The sequence below is a fragment of the Pagrus pagrus genome, assembly GCF_965226575.1.
Source record: "Pagrus pagrus genome assembly, chromosome: 12".
In the NCBI taxonomy this organism is placed as follows: domain Eukaryota; kingdom Metazoa; phylum Chordata; class Actinopteri; order Spariformes; family Sparidae; genus Pagrus; species Pagrus pagrus.
Genome location: NC_140196.1, coordinates 22,738,506 through 22,758,850, shown reverse-complemented (window position 1 = coordinate 22,758,850; position 20,345 = coordinate 22,738,506). Strand labels below are relative to the sequence as shown.

General features: G+C 39.3%; 2 protein-coding genes across 2 annotated transcripts; both read right to left on the bottom strand.

Moving 5' to 3' along the window:
• Positions 1-21: 21 nt before the first annotated feature.
• tmbim1a (transmembrane BAX inhibitor motif containing 1a) lies at positions 22-10,414 on the bottom strand. Its single transcript, XM_084369169.1, has 12 exons — positions 10,153-10,414; positions 5,467-5,784; positions 4,992-5,059; positions 4,638-4,702; positions 4,508-4,561; positions 4,366-4,416; positions 4,242-4,281; positions 3,148-3,185; positions 2,971-3,058; positions 2,759-2,854; positions 2,627-2,680; positions 22-2,504 (listed from the first exon to the last, which is right to left on the bottom strand). Exons 2-12 carry the CDS (start codon positions 5,777-5,779, stop codon positions 2,355-2,357), a joined length of 1,017 nt encoding a protein of 338 aa, XP_084225295.1. The 5' UTR covers positions 5,780-5,784; positions 10,153-10,414; the 3' UTR covers positions 22-2,354.
• Positions 10,415-12,000: 1,586 nt separating this feature from the next.
• Positions 12,001-20,109, bottom strand: casp8 (caspase 8, apoptosis-related cysteine peptidase). The gene is made up of 12 exons (XM_084370232.1): positions 19,923-20,109; positions 18,898-19,054; positions 18,480-18,655; positions 18,256-18,361; positions 16,489-16,618; positions 16,352-16,401; positions 16,202-16,265; positions 15,965-16,029; positions 15,753-15,861; positions 15,486-15,613; positions 13,735-14,126; positions 12,001-12,409 (listed from the first exon to the last, which is right to left on the bottom strand). Exons 2-12 carry the CDS (start codon positions 19,003-19,005, stop codon positions 12,274-12,276), a joined length of 1,464 nt encoding a protein of 487 aa, XP_084226358.1. The 5' UTR covers positions 19,006-19,054; positions 19,923-20,109; the 3' UTR covers positions 12,001-12,273.
• Between the last annotated feature and the right edge of the window lie 236 nt (positions 20,110-20,345).

The following is a 20,345-nucleotide window of genomic DNA, read 5'->3' as shown; positions in this document are numbered from 1 at the left end:
TGCACATGAACCACAGGAAAATCACAAATACAAATCTTTATTTGATATGAAAAGACAGACAGACTCTCCTCATCATTGATATGTATATTTACAAAGCCCACACTGACATATCTGTACTACACAAAATGTTTGTCGTAGTCGAGGGCTATATGTAACTTTGGTCGGGTCTATACTTGTGTGTGGAGGACCAGCTGGGTGGTGTACACCATCTCAGGAAAAGTTCCACATTAGCTGGAGCTCACTGATGTTCAGGAATGTTTCAATAATTTAACATTGTGGTATCGAATGTGTTATCCCGTATGGACATACCCACCCAGCTGGCACCGACCCACAACTGAGTGTAACACAAGAAGATATAAACAGGCACATACAGTATGTAACAATACTATAAAAGCTTATGGAGTACTGCAACATGTACTTCTTTAAGTAAAAAAATTAATCTCAGGAACATTGTTGTTGTGAAGGCACTGTAGTGATCTATGTATATATAGTATATAGCAACACATGTATTAAAGATCATCAGCAAAGGCCTTATAATATGAACCCACGACAGCAGATCTGAGGCCGTCAGCAGGTGGACTGAACTGGATTTAAAGGGTGGGCAAACCAATCACCAAAGTATCAATACTGCCGATATGAGTGTAGTTTTGAGTATCCCTGCTTGTGTCATTAGGATCAATACCAAATGTTACATCATACATCATGTAACATGTTTTAGGCACATATACACTCTTCTCCACCAAATTAGCTCTGGTTTTTGAACTGGTTCTGTTTCCGTTTCTTAAAAAAAAACTCACCTTTGTTCTATCTAGCGTATGAGACTTTGTTTCCACCAGTTTTCAGTAGAACCTTTGTGATCGAGGATGTGCCATCACTGGGAGGTGTTGCACAATGTGACGACCTGTACCGTGGCCAAGATAACCTGCTATTTTTTGGTTCCAACTGGGGTCCAACTTTTTCAACCCCGAACCAATTTGATTTTGGTAGAATTGCTCCAAATGGTTATAAATTAGGTGTTCGAACTGCAACTGAACCAGTTCCATGTTGGTGGAAAAGGGACATCAGTGCAGCAGAGCCACTGGTTGAGAGTTCAAACAAACATTTGTTTTTGTTACCATTAAACCATTTTTTCTTTTGAAATACACATAATTTAAAATATGCAATATGTACGAATTGGCCACTTGTTGAAACAATTAGGGGCCAGCATATCGCTAGCGTAGCTGCTAACTTCTGCCAACTTTGACTGCCATTAGCGAGTTAGCTCAATTAGCTCACATCTGTACGGCAAATATGAACCTACAGCAAGCAGGCAGCTGGTTAGCTTCTTATTAGCTTGGCATTAAGACCTTGTTAATCAATCTGTACAAAAACCTTTGTATAAAATGACAGCTTCACTGCAGACTTCGGGAAATTACTGCTAGAAGCCAAGAAAAAGTCAGACATAACATCCACATAAGCACGACCTGGTGATTTTAACACCTTCTTATGGAATATAAACAAGATGTTACATGGTAAATCATGAATCGTAGGTGCTGAGAGGCAGCTTTTTACCTTCTGTCACAGCTAGGCGACTTGTTTCCCTGATTTCAATCTTTATGCTAAGCCAAGCTAACCAGCTGCTGGCTGTAGTCAACCAGACAGATGTGACTGTGGTATCAACTGTTTCACCTAAATTGCCAAAAGAAAGCAATGAAGCATAACTATTCCTTTATGTACTTAACAGTGAATATTAATATGACATGTCTAATGTTTGATAAATGATTGAGTGGTAATTGAAATACATTTGAAGTCGCCTATTGATGATTCATTCACTTCATAAATCCTGACACATGTACTGCCCACCCCTGCTGTACTTCAATGCCAACCGGAGAGGTGGGTCTTTGCATCAACAAATTAAGAGTTTGACCTTTACAACAAACATAGATGCCCATTTCCTTAACATTCAAATGGACCCAGTTCATGTTAAATACATCTACATGCAGAGAAAGAAGCTCAGGCACTGTCTGCCTTAACTTAAGTCCAGCAAGAGTGAATAAATGTTGCAGCTGACATTCCAGTGTCTATAGATATTTGCAGTATTTACAGTATTATTCTTTAAACCACTGGTTATATGCCCAATGCAGATGGACAAATATTGATTTCAGAAAAAGTGCATTATTTGTGCATAGGATTAACCTATACTATGACAAAATCTCAAATTTAAAAATTCAGCCCTTACTTTGAGTGCATCATGATTTTATATTTGTAATCGGATTCTGATTGACAACAAAGCTGTTGTGTGTTAAATGTTTTAAAAAGCACAGTATGGTTTTGCACCCTGTTGACCCAAGTTGGTCGTGTGCCCTTGCGTGCACCTATTTGGTCGCAGCACCGATAATCTGCAGTAGGAAAAGGAAGATCTGGATGATGTCGACGTAGATGGAGAGCGCGGCGAACACATACTCCTCAGGACTGATGGAGTGCTTCCTGTTCCCTATCAGCAGCTGCGTGTGGTACGCTAAGAACTACAAGACATACAAGAAACATTCAGAGTTACACTATAAAAAGTCAGAGGGTGATACATGAAGTTATACTACAAGGACCAATATAAAGAATTACAGCATAAAGCCACCACCAGACTACTCACCATGGTGAAGACTATGGCTCCCATAGCTGCATAAAGCATGTGAAGCCACAGCATCTGCAACAACAAACAGTCATTACAATGACGGAAACTTGAAAAGGTGTGTTTGCAGGAAACGGTGCTTCCTTAACTCACATATTTGAAGGACAGCACAATGGTTGTAATGATGCCGGTCACAAACATTACAATCCCAAGGACGCAGAAGAGGCCCTGGCACTTGGTGAAGTCCACCTTGAAACAGAAACCACAAACAGCCTTGTTTATACACGTGTGACCGCATGAACACACAGCAGCTATTTGAGGCTGATAAGCAATCGCTTTCTCGCACACAGACACACACGTGCTACCTTTGTCTGGAAGCAGAAGATGGTGACGGCGATGCAGACGACGGCAGTGATACCAATAGCGAGAAACACTACTTTTGTGTCATAGTAACTGAAACCAAAGAGCAACACAGTTACTTCTGGGGGAAACGGACTGGATGGTTATTCACTATTGACGAACTTTATACACATTTATTTCACCTGGAAATGGATCCAGTCATGTAAGACAAAGCCAGCGTCTGTAAAAAATAGATAGAAAAATGCAGTTACATCACAATTGATGAGCTCACTGCAATATACATACATATTCTCCACTTGTACACTGTAGTGTGATGTATATCCGCTTTAGGAACTGCATGTCCTTTTTTCATCTGTAACTTGGTAAAACACTTTCCACAGCTCGCTTTATTTATATTTAATAGTTTGCTGTTCGTTTTTTAAAAATACATATATAGACACATTTATGTATTTATAAACATTTTTGATCCTTTAGATATACAGATAGCAGTCAGCAACGTAAGCTAGCCACACATATACAGTCTTGTTAAAGCGAGCAGTAAAGCTCGGACCTAATTGATGGATAATGGATTCAAATCACAAATCAGAGAGAAGGGTGAACGGTTCGACTGTAGGTGTAAATGCGAAGCTTTGTAGAAAGCCAGCTAGGCTAGACGACAGGCTAACCTCTCTCGTTAAAAACATCCACTATTATCTAAATGATCAAAAATGTTAAAAACACTGCATACAAAAACAAAGTATTAACAATATATACAAAGTGAACTGTGAAAAGTGAAGAATTTAACTAAGTTAGGGATGAAAAAGCTCTGAGAGAACTACAGATGTTTACTGCAGAGCTGCACTGAAAGCAAAAGGGCGTGCAGTGGATGTGCTCTGATGTCATGTGGGTTTAAATATTTAATAAAGAGGAAAAACAGTTGCAGCAGAGCTGGACTGCAGCTTTCAGGACAAAAATTAACACCTAGAAATCACCCTGACGAAGCTGAACAATAACAGTCAACCTCGGCTGTTGGACAGCACTGGTCCATTCAGTCATACATGGAGCCATTTTGCACAGAGAGCTGATAAGATGCAGACGCAACATATCAAAGAAATTATGCAAACACAGTCCCGAGTCAAGTCTGACTCACTGCTTAGCTCTAGTAGCAAAGTAAAACCCAGGAAAAGCGTCAGTATTTCAGTCTAAGAATAGACTTGATTCAAGTCCAGGAAATTGTCAGTAATTATATTTTATCTACTTCCTGGTCCACAAGGCAACCACAAGTCATCTGACTTACAAAGATGGACAGCAGAATGACGTTCCATGGGCACTTCCTCCTACAAAGAGAAAATAAGATTAAAAGCAGTTTTTAAAATTTTTTTGAACAAATATTCTTCGTAAAACTGAGCGATCACACTCACCGGGGGCCTTTACAGCAGACCAGCACGAGGTGGGTCACGATATACACACCACTAAAACAATAATATTACAAGACATTTATTTTGAATTCTGCAAAAGTACATAACTATAAATAAAGCGATGTCACCTCAGAGTGAGACTTACTAAGACGCCCAGTAGATAGCTTTGTTTCTCTGCACAAAATATCTGACAGGTTGGCTGTGGGAGACAGAAACACAGTTAACAGCACGATACACAGACACGTGCACACAAAATACACACTCTGTATACTCACACAAATGTGAACACGGCCACAATGGCTGTGGTGACGAGGAGCTGAGTGGCCAAAATCATATACACCTAAAAAACAAATACAGACAAAAGAAGCATTACACCCTGTAGTTTCAAGACACCCAATCCATCCTACGCCAGCACCGACTCCAATTAGTGTCTCACATATCTTCTTTCTCAAATGTATGACAAAACAAAACATTTCAACACTTAATTATGTATGAAATGTCACATAACTTCATTATAAAAGAATAAATATACCTGGCTGGGTTTTAAACACTAGCTTTACTGTGTGACTCAAGTGTGACACATGAGCTGGGGCTAATCCAGCGTGGTTTGCATGACGAGTGTGTTTCACCTTTCTGATGAAGGCGTGTCGAATGCTCAAACTGTCCCAGCCGCTGCCGTGCGCCGCAAACTCGTCACCTGTGACATCGGTTAGAAAAGAGATATGAGCATTGACCACACAGAGCTACAGGAAACATGAGACAGGAAACATGTCTCGCAGTGAAGAGTCCGTGACGAGGCCTTATGCTGTTGGTACTGTTGGTTTGATATATTGGAAAATACACTTTGATGAGAAGATTGATACCACTCTCAGGAAGTTGCAGGCAGAGGGGTGTTTAGCTTAGCTTAGCATAAAGACTGAAAACAAGGGGGAACAGCTAGCTTAGGTCTGACAAAAGGTAAACAAATCTGCCTACCAGCTCACTTATTAACATGCTCGATCTAGTTTTTTTAATTTACACAAAAACTCAGCTGTAATAACAACAAATTAAGCTTTAACACAGTGTACCTTAAATACTATGATGCGACATTTATTCCTGTCTTACCAGAGCTCAGGATATCTGATGGCATGGTAGGTGGGACGATAGGGGGCATGGGAGGGGGATTGGGGTAGCCAGCTCCTGGATGCCCGCCGTGGTGAGGCTGTCCTGGGTACGGGCCGGCAGGATAGCCCGCTGGCTGGCCTGGGTACAGCGGGGTGTTTGGACCCATGGGGTAGGGAGCGCTGGGCTGGCCTGGCTGGGGACCACCGTATGCAGGGAAGCCATACGCAGGGGGTGGTGGGTAATTACCGCCCTGAGGCGCGTACATCGGGCCCCGGGAGTCATCGTACCCTGGAGGGTAGTCTGACCTGGACATTGCACCTGGGAGGAGAGAAGTTCCCAGATATTTCACTTTTCTGTGTACAACAGAGAGGGTAAACAGCACAGAACAACACCAGCAAAATACATCATCATCCACTGATTTTAGCTTTTCACAGAAGTGTCAGCATACGCTATATGTGGGCCAAGATTTAAAATGGATTAAATGACTGTGAATGAGAAAAAAATAGTTGTGATAAACCGATTGACAATAATTACCACCCCTACAATTTCCCTTAGTTTTTCAGAGCATTTAGCCCGTTTTAGCTCATTGTTTTCCTGCCACCAACTTGACTGTGGTGGCTCAAACTCAGGCTTGGGTTACATTACGTTGCTTCATATGTGCTCAATGTGTAAATGGTAAAACCGCTAGCTAATGTTAGCTATATCAACAGTATAAGGTGACAAAATAACAATGGTGTGTTTACAGCTTGTTGTTTTGCCCCCAAGGCACCAAAACTGATCAATTCAAACAGGTTCAAGTGACAACAAATTGCAGTTCATTAAAGCAAAAGATATGTTTAAGCTAATTTAAGTGTTGCACGTCATATCTCTTGAATAACCACATTTAAGGGATCCTGATCTAACTGCTTGTTTATGTTATGTGCTGTTATGTGTTATATATAAAAAAATATCAGCTGAGTCTCATATACAGCACATATCAATTTTGGTATTGGTCTCAATTATCCAGTATCATTTGGGCTTTGATGGAACTCCAGCTGATATAGTAGGGATGGGAGATATGAATAAAATGTCCCATCGTGGCATAGTAATTTTATATGAGAATATATATTTTTAATTCACTGACATTACTTCGGTTTTCACTGTGACATTAGAGGGTTTTTTTTTATTGTAAATTCTTTAAAAAGAAAAGCCAAAATATGATATAATATAATTATATGATTCCATTTACTGTAAAAAAGCATTAAAAGAGGAAAACATCATCATCACTACAAACAAAACTCATTACGTCATTACAATGTTGAATGTGTAGAAAACATTAAGTTTAACTCAGTCAGTTAAAAAAGCCCAGACTGGCTTTAGGCCTGTGTATTGAGCTGCTGTTGGTGTGTGTGAGTTTGTACGCACATATGTTCATCCAGATATTACATTAGATCTGGCTGAGTAATAATGGGACTTGACTTACAGAACACATCTGGGGTTGTATCAGGTTAAAGTGAACATATGGATCTGATTAGAAATGTGGTTCCCAAAAGCCGCTGTAAGCTCAGGAACCACCACATGCATCTCCGAGGGAAATTTCTAATAATAAACCTCATACCCACTTAGCCTCTCACATGAAGACAATGTTGTCACATGTGGCTGAACTATTACATGTTCCAGAGAGGTTTTAAAAGAGTTGTGCTACGTTTACAGGGTGCTTTAAGTGCTTTACCAACAAAATTCACCCACTTTTACGATGTGAATCATTTAGATTTTAAAGATCTTTCACTTAACATTTCGCAGATGATTTTTCTCCTCACGATATAACAATACAAACTAAGCCACCATTCTCAAAAACACTGACCTGTTATTTAGAAAATGCCAAATGTCCTCTTTCACTGTGGCTTTCAGGGGAATACACACAGTAAAGGAATTTAAGAGCTGGCTCCACCTCGTGCTGCCATTACGTCACATCCCCAGCACCAAGCAACAGGACAGAAAACACTAAATGGAAAAAGTGCTTCAGAGTATCTGCAGTAGTCAAACAAACCAGAGAGCGAGCCACAGAGCTGATCACTGATTCGGTCATTGAGACACAGTCAGCAGGGCGTGAGGAGTGTCTGAATAGGAGGGTGTAACTCTAGGAAACATTTAGAAACTGTCACAATCGCTGATCGACTCAAACTGGAGGCCTGAGACGATTTCCACTGTCTGATTGTTACGTGTCAACGTCATCATCACTACCAAAACCAAGCTCTGAGTCAGTACTGTAAAGTATGCACCCTTTGACAACACTAACAAGTTTGTTTTTACGTCCATGCAGCCTAACGTAACCTTTAATTACTCACATGTTTCTTTATACAGAACAGGCAGGAAAACCCCTGTGCCCCAAAATGCAACATACTGTGAGTCCTGTGGAGCCTGTCGTGTGGGAGGACAAGATTAAAGAAACAATAACAACAAGAACCAGTTTGGCAAATCTTATCATTTTCACTTTGTGTTTGTTTGAGGCTATTTTTAGTTTTGGATTGACTCTGTAATGCCTGAAGCTGCTGTTGACTAAATAACCTACATGGTGTCCTTAAATACATATGAGGGAGGATTTACTGTTACTAAGACAGCCTTCCTGTGTTTGGCCTGTGTCATCATAACTTGTAACACTTCTTCTTAAATTTTGTACTTCTGCATTTGTTTACAATTATCTTCTTGAAACTGACCATCAAATACAAACAAATGTAGAAACATCCTGACCTGTATCACTTTTTATACCTTGTTTTGTCATTAGTATTATTATCACTGACTGTATTTTGATACAGTACTTGTAAAGTAAGGGTCAGCAGTACGAATAATGTCATTTTTCATTTGGTTGAAGGCGGCTGATGACATTTTCTGATGATCACAAGAGCGTCTCTTATTTTTTTCTTGTCGTAAATGTGTATGTATTTCATCCCTCTTGTGAGTTAAAGGGGCACTATTTAGGTTTTGGAGAAGAAATTCAAAATGAGAATATTATATTTACCATATAAATGAGGTGAAATACAAACACATTTATTTTTTCCATAACTGAATAAACAAGCTGTTCTCAGGGGAAAATAAGGTCCCCAGGACACTGTTTGAAGCTAGAAAGGTGGCAGGGTCCGCCATATATAAACAAGGTAAAGCAGTATGAAATTGTGACCTTTAAAGTCAGTTTGTGTATTCAGTTTATTCAGTCATGTCATTTAGTTTGTTTAGGCATAAAAAAATATAATAATAATAATAATAATAAAAAAAAATCAGTCAATGAAGATCTTTTTCTCTTCTGATTAAAATGTCTTCCCCAAAACAACATAGTGCACCTTTAATAGTTTAGAGCTGCAAATATTATTTTAATAATCAAATAGTCAACCACCAGAAAATTAATTTCTCTAACTGATTCAGCAATTTAATAATTTTTCAGGCAAAAATGCAAAACATCAAGTTTCTCAACTGTGAATACTTGAATAACTTTGGGTTTTGGCCCAAAGAAAAAATAAATATTCTGGTATCCCTGCCCACTTAACCAATCAGGGCAGAGAAAGAGGCGGTCCTGTCTGCTCGGGAACACTCCATTTGCTGCCATGTCTGGTGATTATCGCTGCACGCTCATGTGGTGACGTAGAGAGGAGGGAGGGGATTGCTAACTGCCAACAGACTGAAAGTTAGCAACAACAACGACGACGCTTACAGCAGCTTTAAACAAGACATTTGAAACAAATTCTAAATCAGAAGACAAAGATCTTCGTTGACTGATTTATTTATTTTTTGTTTTAAACAAACTAAATAACAAACTGAATAAACTGAATACACAAACTGACCTTAAAAGACAACACAGTTTCATACTGTTTTACTTTGTTTATATGTGGCGGACCCTGCCACCTTTCTGGCTTCAAACAGTGTCCTGGGACCTTATTTTCCTCTGAGAACAGCCCGTTTATCCAGTTATGGAAAACAAATATTTCTGAGTTTGTATTTCACCTCATCAATATTGTAAATAATTAAATTCTGAGTTTGACTTTCTTCTCCAGAACTCCACAGTGGTTCAGGGCCCTGGTGCTTTGCATGCTGGCTGTCACACCTTAATTGCCATTTAAAGGGAACGAAGCCATCATCTGTTATTGGTCACACCTGTGCCTCTGGTGGACACGTCAAGATGTCTGCCCTACACAAAAGTATATTCCCTGTTGGAGAAGTGCTCTGTAGCCTGTGTTTGTGTTGCAGATGAGAGCAGAGTAAGCACCCAGGGGATAAAACACAGTGAACGACGCGTTTTCAGTGACACCCACACAGAGAGTGCGCCTCATCGCAGTGTTGTGCTGCGTAAGAACAAAAGCATTCACCAGTTCAACCGCAGCTAAATTAAAGTCTGATCGCTGATGTTGACTTGACTGAGAGCTGGGATGTCTGAGCAGCTTCAAACACGAGGCCAACATGCCCGGAGCAGACAGGCGGCACCCACTCCACCCTGCTGCTCACCGAGGACCAGACCTCAGCGCACAAAAAGCCTTTTCAGGTGTGAGACGCTGGCCCGCAGCACAAACACGCCGCTATGAATAGCGCCCACAAAACACAAGGTTACTTTATGGGAGGCTGCCAGCACACCGTGGCAACAGATCCAGTTAAAATCGGAAGACATGTCTGATATATCTCTAAAAAACATGAAAACGTCTCAAAATCAGCAGTACTTACCAAGGAAGAGATGTCAACGGAAGATACAGTCCGGTCGTGTTAATGAGCAGCGACAAAACGAGGCTGTCCACCACACCCTCTCTCTGCTCACCCAACACCCCGTGAGGACTGAAGAGCTTTGATAAACGGGTAAAAATGGAGCAGCTGGTCTGTGTCTGCTGCTCTGGGATCTGTGCTGTGGTGGACAGATGTGAAGCAGCAGTGAAGAAGAGTTCCTGGAACGTTAAGAGCAGAGAGCAGAGAGCGGAGAGCAGGGTGGAGTCCCGAGGAATCTGTCTCACACACACACACACACACACACACACACACACACACACACACACACACACACACACACACACACTTGCCCGACGGGTTTAGCTGACTCATTTTCAACAGGCACTTCTCATGTTACCAGATAAAGGTGCATTGCAACTAGTTGTGGAAGAAGTCAAAGTAGAAAGAGTCAAAGAGTAATTCATATTCTAATCATTACATTAGTGGGTTATAGTGGGCAGTGTTGTTAAAAGTAATACTTAAAAAAATAAAATAAAGATAGTGTGTTAAAAGTAATTTTCTGGTAAGTTTCCCAAGTACAGGTACATTATAAATACAGTATATTTACACGTTTATAACGATTATCAGATCCAATATTTAGCATTTTTCAGATTGTTTGATTATTGAGAAAATAAGTTGATTTCAAAATGTGCTACTTTGGCTCCGATGCAGCATGAACTCTGCAAAGTAACTAGCAAGTAAAGTATCAGAAAATGGGAATACTCAAGTTAAATACAAGTATCTCAAAATGGTAAGTACAGTACTAGAATAAATGTACTTAGTTACATTCCATCGCTGTATTTAGAAATACATTGAGTAAGAATCACTCATGCTTGTACTATGAGTATATAGTTTGTTGCAAATTGTCGACAATGACACTCATATTTGCACTAATAGTTACACTGCATTGATACTGTATATTCTTATTATACTGTATATCTGTACTGATGCTTTTTATTTACATGTTGTACATTACATTTACATCTTCTTCTCATTCTTGTACTTTTCATATTGTTTATATTTCTAACTTTACATCTTTTTCATTGTAAAACAGCTTTCAGAGTGGAAGACAAAGGAAGAAGTTTAACTGTGCGTATGACAATAAATGCTTTGAATTGACTTGACTTGTTAAGGTGGAGCTAATTTCATGTCAGGTAGCTTAGTCCATAATAAAATATAATTTATTGATCTATAACCCTGACCCTCAAATAAATGTAGTAGAGTAAAAAGTTCAATATTGGCTTTCAAAATATAGTTGAGTAGCAGTATAAAGTATAGGCCACACATATCACTGGAGTAGAGAAGTACGTCAATATTTTATTTAAACAAAATGTACTTATTTACATTCATACTCTGATTACGCTTGCATACTAAGAACATGAAGTGAAGTGAAGTGAAGTCTGGTGGATTAGCATTCGCATTAAAATAGTTTACATGTCTCTTTAAACATCTTTAAATATCAACTGAAATCATTTAACAGGCTGAAAGGCTCGTCTACAGAGTACATTTCACTCTTTATCCAAATTAAACTGTATAAAAGCCCATGATCCTGCAAAGGATAAGAAGGTGTAGACAATGGATGAATGTGAATAAATGACTTTTTTCCTGCAGCAGAGTATCTGAATAAATCTGACTGAACACTTTCCCATAAATGATACTATCAGAAAATAACAAAATGTCGAGAGCTATTATATGCTCTATACATTAATTTGTGCTGTACCAAGTTAAAAAGGTGGAGGATGGTTTGTGAAATGAGTTATGACATTCATCACAAGTGCAACTGCTTTGCTTTGACGAAAAGAAACTTCCAAATGACGACTTGGTATTTATTTTTCCTAAATTACATTGGAATAATCACAAACATTTCAAAAATATTTTCTCATAACGGCTTCTGTAACATTTCATTTTTCAATGATGCTTTTTGTTCTTTAGATTAAGAGACATCAGCTTCTTGGGTTAACTCCAGAGACGCTAACATTAAAATTCAGCCAGTCAACTTGGACCAACACACGCACACAAAGTCATACACACAGTGTTCTGATGTGAATCCGGGAATATGGCGCGTTGCACCTGGTCCCTGTCAGCTCACACACGTTTGAGGACGAGTTTCTTGGTGAGGGTGTATTTGGGCTCTGGCATTTGTTTGTAGCTTTTATACTCTCCTTTGCTGACCTCCCTGTTCACACGTGTCAGGATGCTGAGTATATCGTCTTCCACAGCGCTGCATAGAAAACATTGCAAACACATTACAAATTACATTTAAAAACAAATCTTGTCTTGTTTTGTTCACAACCCAAAGATATTCAGTTTACTGTCATAGAGGAGTAAAGATGCCAGAAATTCACATTCAAAAATTTTCACATTCAAAAAGCTGGAAGACTGAAGACTTTTGACCTTCGAGCAGACCGGTGATAGCGGCCGGAGCAGAGGGAAAGTTTAGAGGAGAAGTTGTCTAGTGACATTAAATGTACAGTTCTTCAATACACAAGAAGAACTTCTGTTTGAGTGGCAGGTATCACTGTCCCTGCTAATATTCATGCCCCTGCCGGAACGGAAGTCTGGTTGTGATAGAAATAACTACGACTATTAGCTAATGACTATTAACCACGGCCCCATTCTCTGTTCGAGAAAGAACATTGACCGTTAGACAGGAAGTAAACGTTACTGGAGGGTGGCTTTAAAAAATTAGGCACTTATTAATCAATATAGTTATATTTCAACATTTCAATTCAACAACCAGCAGGCTAAACAGTTCCATTCTTATAATTGTACATAATGTATGGAGCCCCTAAAGTTCCAAAAAGTGATATATCTTTTTGATCTTGTGCGCACAAGATTATAATCATAACTTGTTCAGAAAAGTTAACTAGAATGGTAGAGTGCATACCTCCACCAAGGCCCAACAGTCCCCTTTCATTCAATCAAGCCTAATCCAATATCAAACTTGATGGCCCTGTATCAATCTAAACTTCAAACTACCAGTAATGACAATAATAAATAATGAAATTGTACTCATAGATACCAGCCACCTAAATCCACCTGATTTTTTTCATCAACATCCAAGAATTATTCCCTGAGAAATTAACATAAATGTGTAAAAAAAAAAACGTCCTGCCTTGCAGTGTTGAGGAAAGTGAGAAAAACTAGCTGGATACGTCCCTTTATCAGGATCTGCATCTGTTAATGAGGTCTACTCTGGGCTGAGACACATCCTCCATCCAAGCTTCATGGAATTCCATTCAGTAGTTTTTGTGTAATTCTGTTAACAAACAAACCAACAAACCAACAAACGGACACGTTTGGCTGAGGAAATTATATTGCGGGTACAAGAAAATATCTGGTTTGCACAAGATAACAAATATCAACTTAAAGGACTGAAGGGGTCTCCATAATAACATAATACAGATTTGATTAAAAAATAAATCCGCACTATGATGGGAACTTCATTATGAATCAGTGAGTGCTCATCCTTTTTGAGACTGTGCCTGGCCAAAACTGTAGCAAGTGGACAAAAATCTCAAAAAGCATCATCTTAAACTCTCTTACCTATTTGCTGACGCCATGAGCTGCATACACAGCTGCTGGATGTAGATGGAGCCAAACTTAGTGTTTCGAAACGACTTGTACTCTGGCACGGTGGCCATGCCCAGCAGGAAGTCAGCGTCCGCAGGCACCGTTTGGCCGCGTATAGGACCTGCGTCTTCCTCCAGGCGGCTCTCACTGGTGTCTTCTACCTGCTGTGGCCTCAGGGGCCATGGCTCAGCTCCTCTCTGGAAGCCGCTTCCCTGACACGCTTGGATGAAGAACAGTTTGGGCTTCCCTGCTAAGGTCGGAGCTCTCAAGCTTGTGAAGGGCTGTGTGAAATCTTGCAAGGACACCTTGATCTCATCAGACCCAAACACACAACCCATTTCTCCGTGGGAAAGCACGCATACCACCTAAAATCAGAGGCAGACACATTTTTAAAAACTGTGACATGTCCAAGTTAACTTGGATTTAGATATGATTCCCACTGAAACATTTCAAATGTAACTGAAGTTAAACATGAAATGATTGTGTATGCTCTACGAGTATAGATGGATTGAGATTTTGGTGAATTCACTAATTATCTATTATAACTATCTAATTAGCTATGTTGATGAAAAGATAGACGAAGACTGATACCACTCTCATGTCATTAGGGTTACTATGAGGATGTAGCACACTCTGCAGAGCTCAAGTTCATTTAAGACGTAGGACCTTTTAAATAAAAGGAAATTTGATTCAATTAATGAAAGTTTGATCGAAAACCAGTCGGAACGATATGGCCTGTTATTATATCACATTTTCTTAGTACATCCCAGCAACTATAACAATCACTCCTATAGTTAAAAAAAATACTGCTACCTGGAGAAGGGGAAAATAATAATAACAAGTCCCCATCTACTTCAGTTGTTTAGGAGAATGCTGCAACGCTGTTGTACTGTGAAGCTCCAGAAATGTTTGGTGGACTACGAAACTTCACCTGACTTTTCATCAGTGTGGAGGTGAGTAGATAAAGGCTGAATTTTCATTTTCAGGTGAAGTTATCCTTTTCAAGACTTGCAGATATGCAGTGTAGCCAGCTTAGCTTAGCATGTAGACTGGAAACACGGGGAAACAGCCAGTCTGGCTGGAAAACAGTCCCCCTGCTAACACCTCTAAAAAAAGAGCTGCAACAATTTGTTGATTAATCAATCAAAAGAAAATTAGTTGCCAACTATTTTTATTATTGATTAATTATAGTCATTTTCTGGTTCCGGCTTCTTTAATGTAAGGATTTGCTGCTTTTCTTTTTGACATTTATGACAGTAAATAAAGAGTCTTTGGACTTTGGACCGATTGTTGGACAAAGTAAGCAACTTGAAGACGTCACTTTGGGTTTTGAGATATTGCAATGAGAATTTTTCAAATTTTTTTGACATTTTATAGACCAAACAATTTCCTGACCTATCATGAAAATAATCAGCAGATTAATTGATAATGAATATAATCGGTATTCACAACTCTTATCCAAAGCTCACATTTAACACATCATATCTTGTTGTTTATGACATGTAAATGTGCCAGACTATTTCTTAGCTGGGTTGCTGGCTGTAGTTTCATGTTTACGGGACAGACATAAGAGTGGTATCGATCTTCTCATGTGTCTCTCTGCAATAATGAAAAAAGGTTTTGTTATCCTACTTGTCAAGCTATTCCTTCAAAGAGAAAACAATAAATCTGTACACTTGTAACTGACTACTGTTACAGCTATGAAGGCGTGTGACACTGCTCACCAGGGCATCGTGATCCAAAAAATTCCTTCTGCCTAGTTTTTGGATTTCACGTCGCATGTCCTCTGCGGTCAAGTTTCTGTACACCTCCATGACAAAGCCAAGCTGTGTGAACACTCTGTGGAGAGCCGCTGTGTCACACGGAAGAGAGACAAACTGAAGCATACTGGTAGACTTGTTTTATGTCACATCATATGATATGTGATAAAAATCATAAGCAGTACACAAACAAATCAGGTCACATGGATGTTCAAATACAAGAATACATACTCTCATCCTCCTGAGTCCCTGTTCTATTTCCCAACCCTCCACGGAATAGCTCATTGTTGATGACCATACACACACCACGAGGGTTATGACTCAGGCTGTAGTATTCTGTCTAAAAGGGCACAAGCACACCCACATGGACAAAACATAAATATTAATAAAGAAGTGAAAAGATGTAAGGATGTGAGGGCATGTGTGTTTGCGTGAATGGTTACCAGATCAGGCGAAGAGGAGGACTCAATGTTTGGTTCTGCATCAGGGACAACACTCGGTCCTACATCTGCAGAACAAAGACAGCAGAAACTTTTATCCCTCGTATGTGTGTGACAAATAGCATGAAATGGATATCTATAGCAGTGAGGAGGCGGTGGTGTGTTCTTTTAGGGGTAATTATTCAATGGCTTGTGCTTAAATGAATAGAGAGTCAGTGAGTGATACAAAGGGAGACGTACCACTGGGCTGAGTCTCAGATATGGACAGGGTAGTTTGATTCTGCTGAGGGGTGTTGTCGATCCTCTGTGGGAAGAAAACAGAGTCCAAGTCCTCAGTATAGCGGCTCATTATAGCATTAACTATATACAAACACACATTTACACACACACCTGGTTATCCATGCTGACACGAGCTGGTGATGCAGGCTGCCCGCTCACACCTAAAAAGTTTAGAATCATCCCATGAATTTGATTGTAATTCAACATTTACGTGTTAATGTGTTTGTTTGTGTAAGTGCGTCTCATACTTTGCATGTAGTTGTGTACATTCGATGCCAGCTGTTGATCGAGCTCCAGCAGTGTTGCGTACAGCTCATCAAGCTTTGTGCTCGACAGTAAACAAGTCGTTTCCATCACGGCGAACACATCCAGGGCCGTCTGTGAACAGAAGAGAAAACTTGTTTGTGTCCGTGTGTTGTGTGTAACGACTTTGCAGCTGCAGCTTAGTGCAGTAATAAAGATGTGAGTTATCAATGCAAAGTGCCAAATGTTGCAATTAAAAGCAACATAATGTAGGTTGGCAGGTTGTATGTTTATAAAATGTGACTTAAATTGATATTTCTGCTTTAAGTTGCCTCTTTATTTATTAACCTTTGTATCAATTCAACAATATTTTTATACTTTTCCATTTTATTTAATTTTTGTATTCATTTATTTCTCTATTTACACATTTATTTCTGTATTATTTCTCTTTGCATTGCCCCCTCTTTATTGCCACAAACTTATTTGTATCTTTTCTTTTTTTGGAAACACTAGTAGCACTATTGAGCATTTGTTTGTATGTATAGCACCACGTACACAGACTCGACTTGATAAACACAGTCCTGCTGCAGGTTTCACACTATTATGTTAGTGGTGTAATTGTTCAAAACAGTGTAGCAACTTGTCAACAAAAGCAGTGAGGAAGAAGACAGCAAGCTAGTAAACATGTATTTAAGCAATGCAGGATTTACAGTATAATGTTCAAAAAATGAGGTCTGAAAAGGCAGATCTCAAGGATACACACAATGCATTTTGGTGAGAAGCACTTGATGTAAACATGTTTGTTTGTTGTTTATGCTGAAAACATAATTCAAAGCTGAGGACATCTGAAATGGCCAGCAGAGGGTGCCTGCATCATTTGAGTGATTTATACTGATTTTGGAACTGAAGTTGCAATGAAACTACAACCGAGTTCCCAGTTGGAAACATATAAATACAATTTCCTTCTGCCTTATTATGAAGAGAAAGATCTTCACTGACTGTTTTTTATGCCTCAACAAACTTAATGAACAAACTCTCTTTGTTTTCATGACTGAATAAACTGAATAAACAAACTGACCTTTAAAAGGACAACACAATTTCGTACTGTTTTACTTTGTTTATATGTGGCGGACCCTGCCACCTTTCTAGCTTCAAACAGTGTTCTAGGACCTTATTTTCCTCTGAGAACAGCTTATGTCTTCAGTTTTGAAAAAGACGAATTCAGTTTGTATTATTACTTCATTAATATTGTTAATATTAAAATTCTAAGTTTGAATTTCTCCTCCAAAATTACATAGTGCCCCTTTAAATCAAGACAACCCATAATGAGACCGACTGAGAGCAGCAAAACTGTATATTTACCTAACTAAACCTAACATGTTTGTTTGGTACAACCTTTGCCAAACCTTTCACTTTTTAATATTTTATAATTATGAAGGAGATCATTATTATATTTAAAAATGTTGAGGACACTTTGTTAATAAAAAAAAACAAGACAGCTGCAGGTAAATGTAATAGCGCATTTAGGGAAATGCAATAGCGCATTTAGGGAAATGCATAACTAGTGTGAGTTATGAATTTTGGTTAGGGTCAGAGTTAACGTTACGCTGTTTTAAGTGAAGAGAGTTGAATTATTCATCTTTTACTAATGTTGCATATTAGACCTTTTAAGCAAAAGTAAAAAAAAAAAAAAAGACAAAAACAGTTGAGTCTATATGTCACCATTTCTTCTATAATTATGGATGTGGCAAGGTGGATGGGTGTGATCTTACTTTGCATGTATCAATTTGTCCTCTGCCCAACTTGTCACTCAACAGAAACTTCATCTTATCGAGATTTTTCTGTGTCATGTCCTGATATATCTGGTACAGCATCACCCTGACAGAAACAGCAGACGGACAGGCAGAGAAACAACAGACAAAAGATTTTAACACTGGGAATAAAAGTGAGTTTACTGTAATCCTGTCTTCCTGTTATATGTTACAGTAAATTTCACCTGTAATCTGACAGGATGGGATTTGCGTCAGTCTCTTCTGGTGGCCCGCCATCTGTCTCCAGCAGGTTGACAAGATCTGCCCTACGAATAGTATTGAGCAGCTGAGAAAGGAAGAAAGGGTTCTCCAGAAGACATTTTTCATCTAGTCTCTTGAACAGATCCCTTGCATCCTCGATCTGTATGGAAAAAAACAAACAAGAAACACACAAAAACCACTGAGAAGACAAACTTTGAATAGAATCAAGATACAGTGGATGAAAATGGTAGCAATGGGAGAGAAATGTTGTCTATAAAACGAAGGTAAACAAAGGTCATAAGGTAGGTTATCTGTAGTGGAATTAGTAACTGTTCATTCAGACGTTTCTCCTCAGACAGGAAACTGAGACAAAGACAACACTACAACATATATGGTGCTCACCCCCTCCAGGCGTTTCCTGTGGATAACATCACGACACAAGAAGCAGAGAGCAGCCACCTCAGATGATTCCAGATCATCATCTATGCGGGATAGTGTGAACCTGTCCATCACAGAGCCACTGCCACCAGCACAGGCCTGGTGCTCAGCTCACCTTGCACTACAGGTCGATTCAGTCAGAGAGGAAAACACACAAGAGACAAGCAGGAAGTAATAAGGGAAAGTGTGCATTTTATTGCAGACGCTGAAATGAGCCTGAATGGCTTGCTTGACAAAAAAAATAAAAAATTGCTTCAACAAATAGCTAGGAACTATGCAAATCCACAGACACCATACAGAGAGCACTTTTACACTTGTTGTGGTATAATGTTATTGAAATATTAATTACCAACATACGTGATAAATATGGGAGAAAGTACAGTAAGATCCCTGTAGATATATTGTTAAAGTACTCAGTACTTATAAAGCACTCCATGGCCCAGTCCCGGATTATAACCTGTGTGCAGTATGAGGTGCTCAGACAGGAACCTGTTGACTCTTATCAAGGTTTAAGACTACAGGGAACAAATGCTGGGGCGCCTCAACATAAGGCAACTCCTTATGGGTACTTGTGTGGTGCAGTTGTATTTTATCGATCCCCCCTTTTCTCATTTCTTTCTTGGTTTAAAATTGTACTCTCACAGTAAATTTGATATTGGCTACATAAATAATTTATACTAACACAACATTATAATACAGGATGGATAACAAGAGTGTTTTAATCAGAGTGTCGGCATTTACGGTAAAGTGCTGCGGTGACGTCACGTAAAAACTTCCCCAGTCACGGCTGTTTGTCTTTGCAAAAAGTTAAAAAAGTTGTGACTCAAGCCTGGACGACACCACAAACGTAATATAACTTCAAAGTTAACATTACAATGAAGTCATATTGACTTTTAAGCTACTTCATTGACTTTCGGTAACGTTACAATAGCTAGGTGTACGGGCTAACCACCGTCTGTCTAACGTATCGTTACGACGTTAAAACTTACCGACGACCGTTTAAGTCCGAGAAGCTGAGTGGTGTATCTTCCTCGTGCCGAGCGACAAATATATGTTTTAGTTGGAGCTTTAATTTTTGGCGTCACTCGTTCAGCAAGTTAAAGATGCTCTGTGAAAACTTTCTGAGCTGTCGTTTCACTTTCAGAGGAAGTGAGCGGCAGTTGTTCGAGGAGTGGCTTGTTTCAAGCCTTCAAAATAAAAGCTCTATTTGTGAAGACAGCGAGATAGTCAGGTACTTCTTTTCTTGGATTAACCTCCATGAAGTCGCCCAAGTACAGTTCGCATGATTGTCTTACAGCTCCAGTTTTGGAGAAGTCTGTAGTACGTATTTCATTTAACTTTATTCGTCAACTTTTTTTTAACACTTTTACTTTGAAGATAGATTCGCGGTATCCTTATCTCTTTGCTCAGAC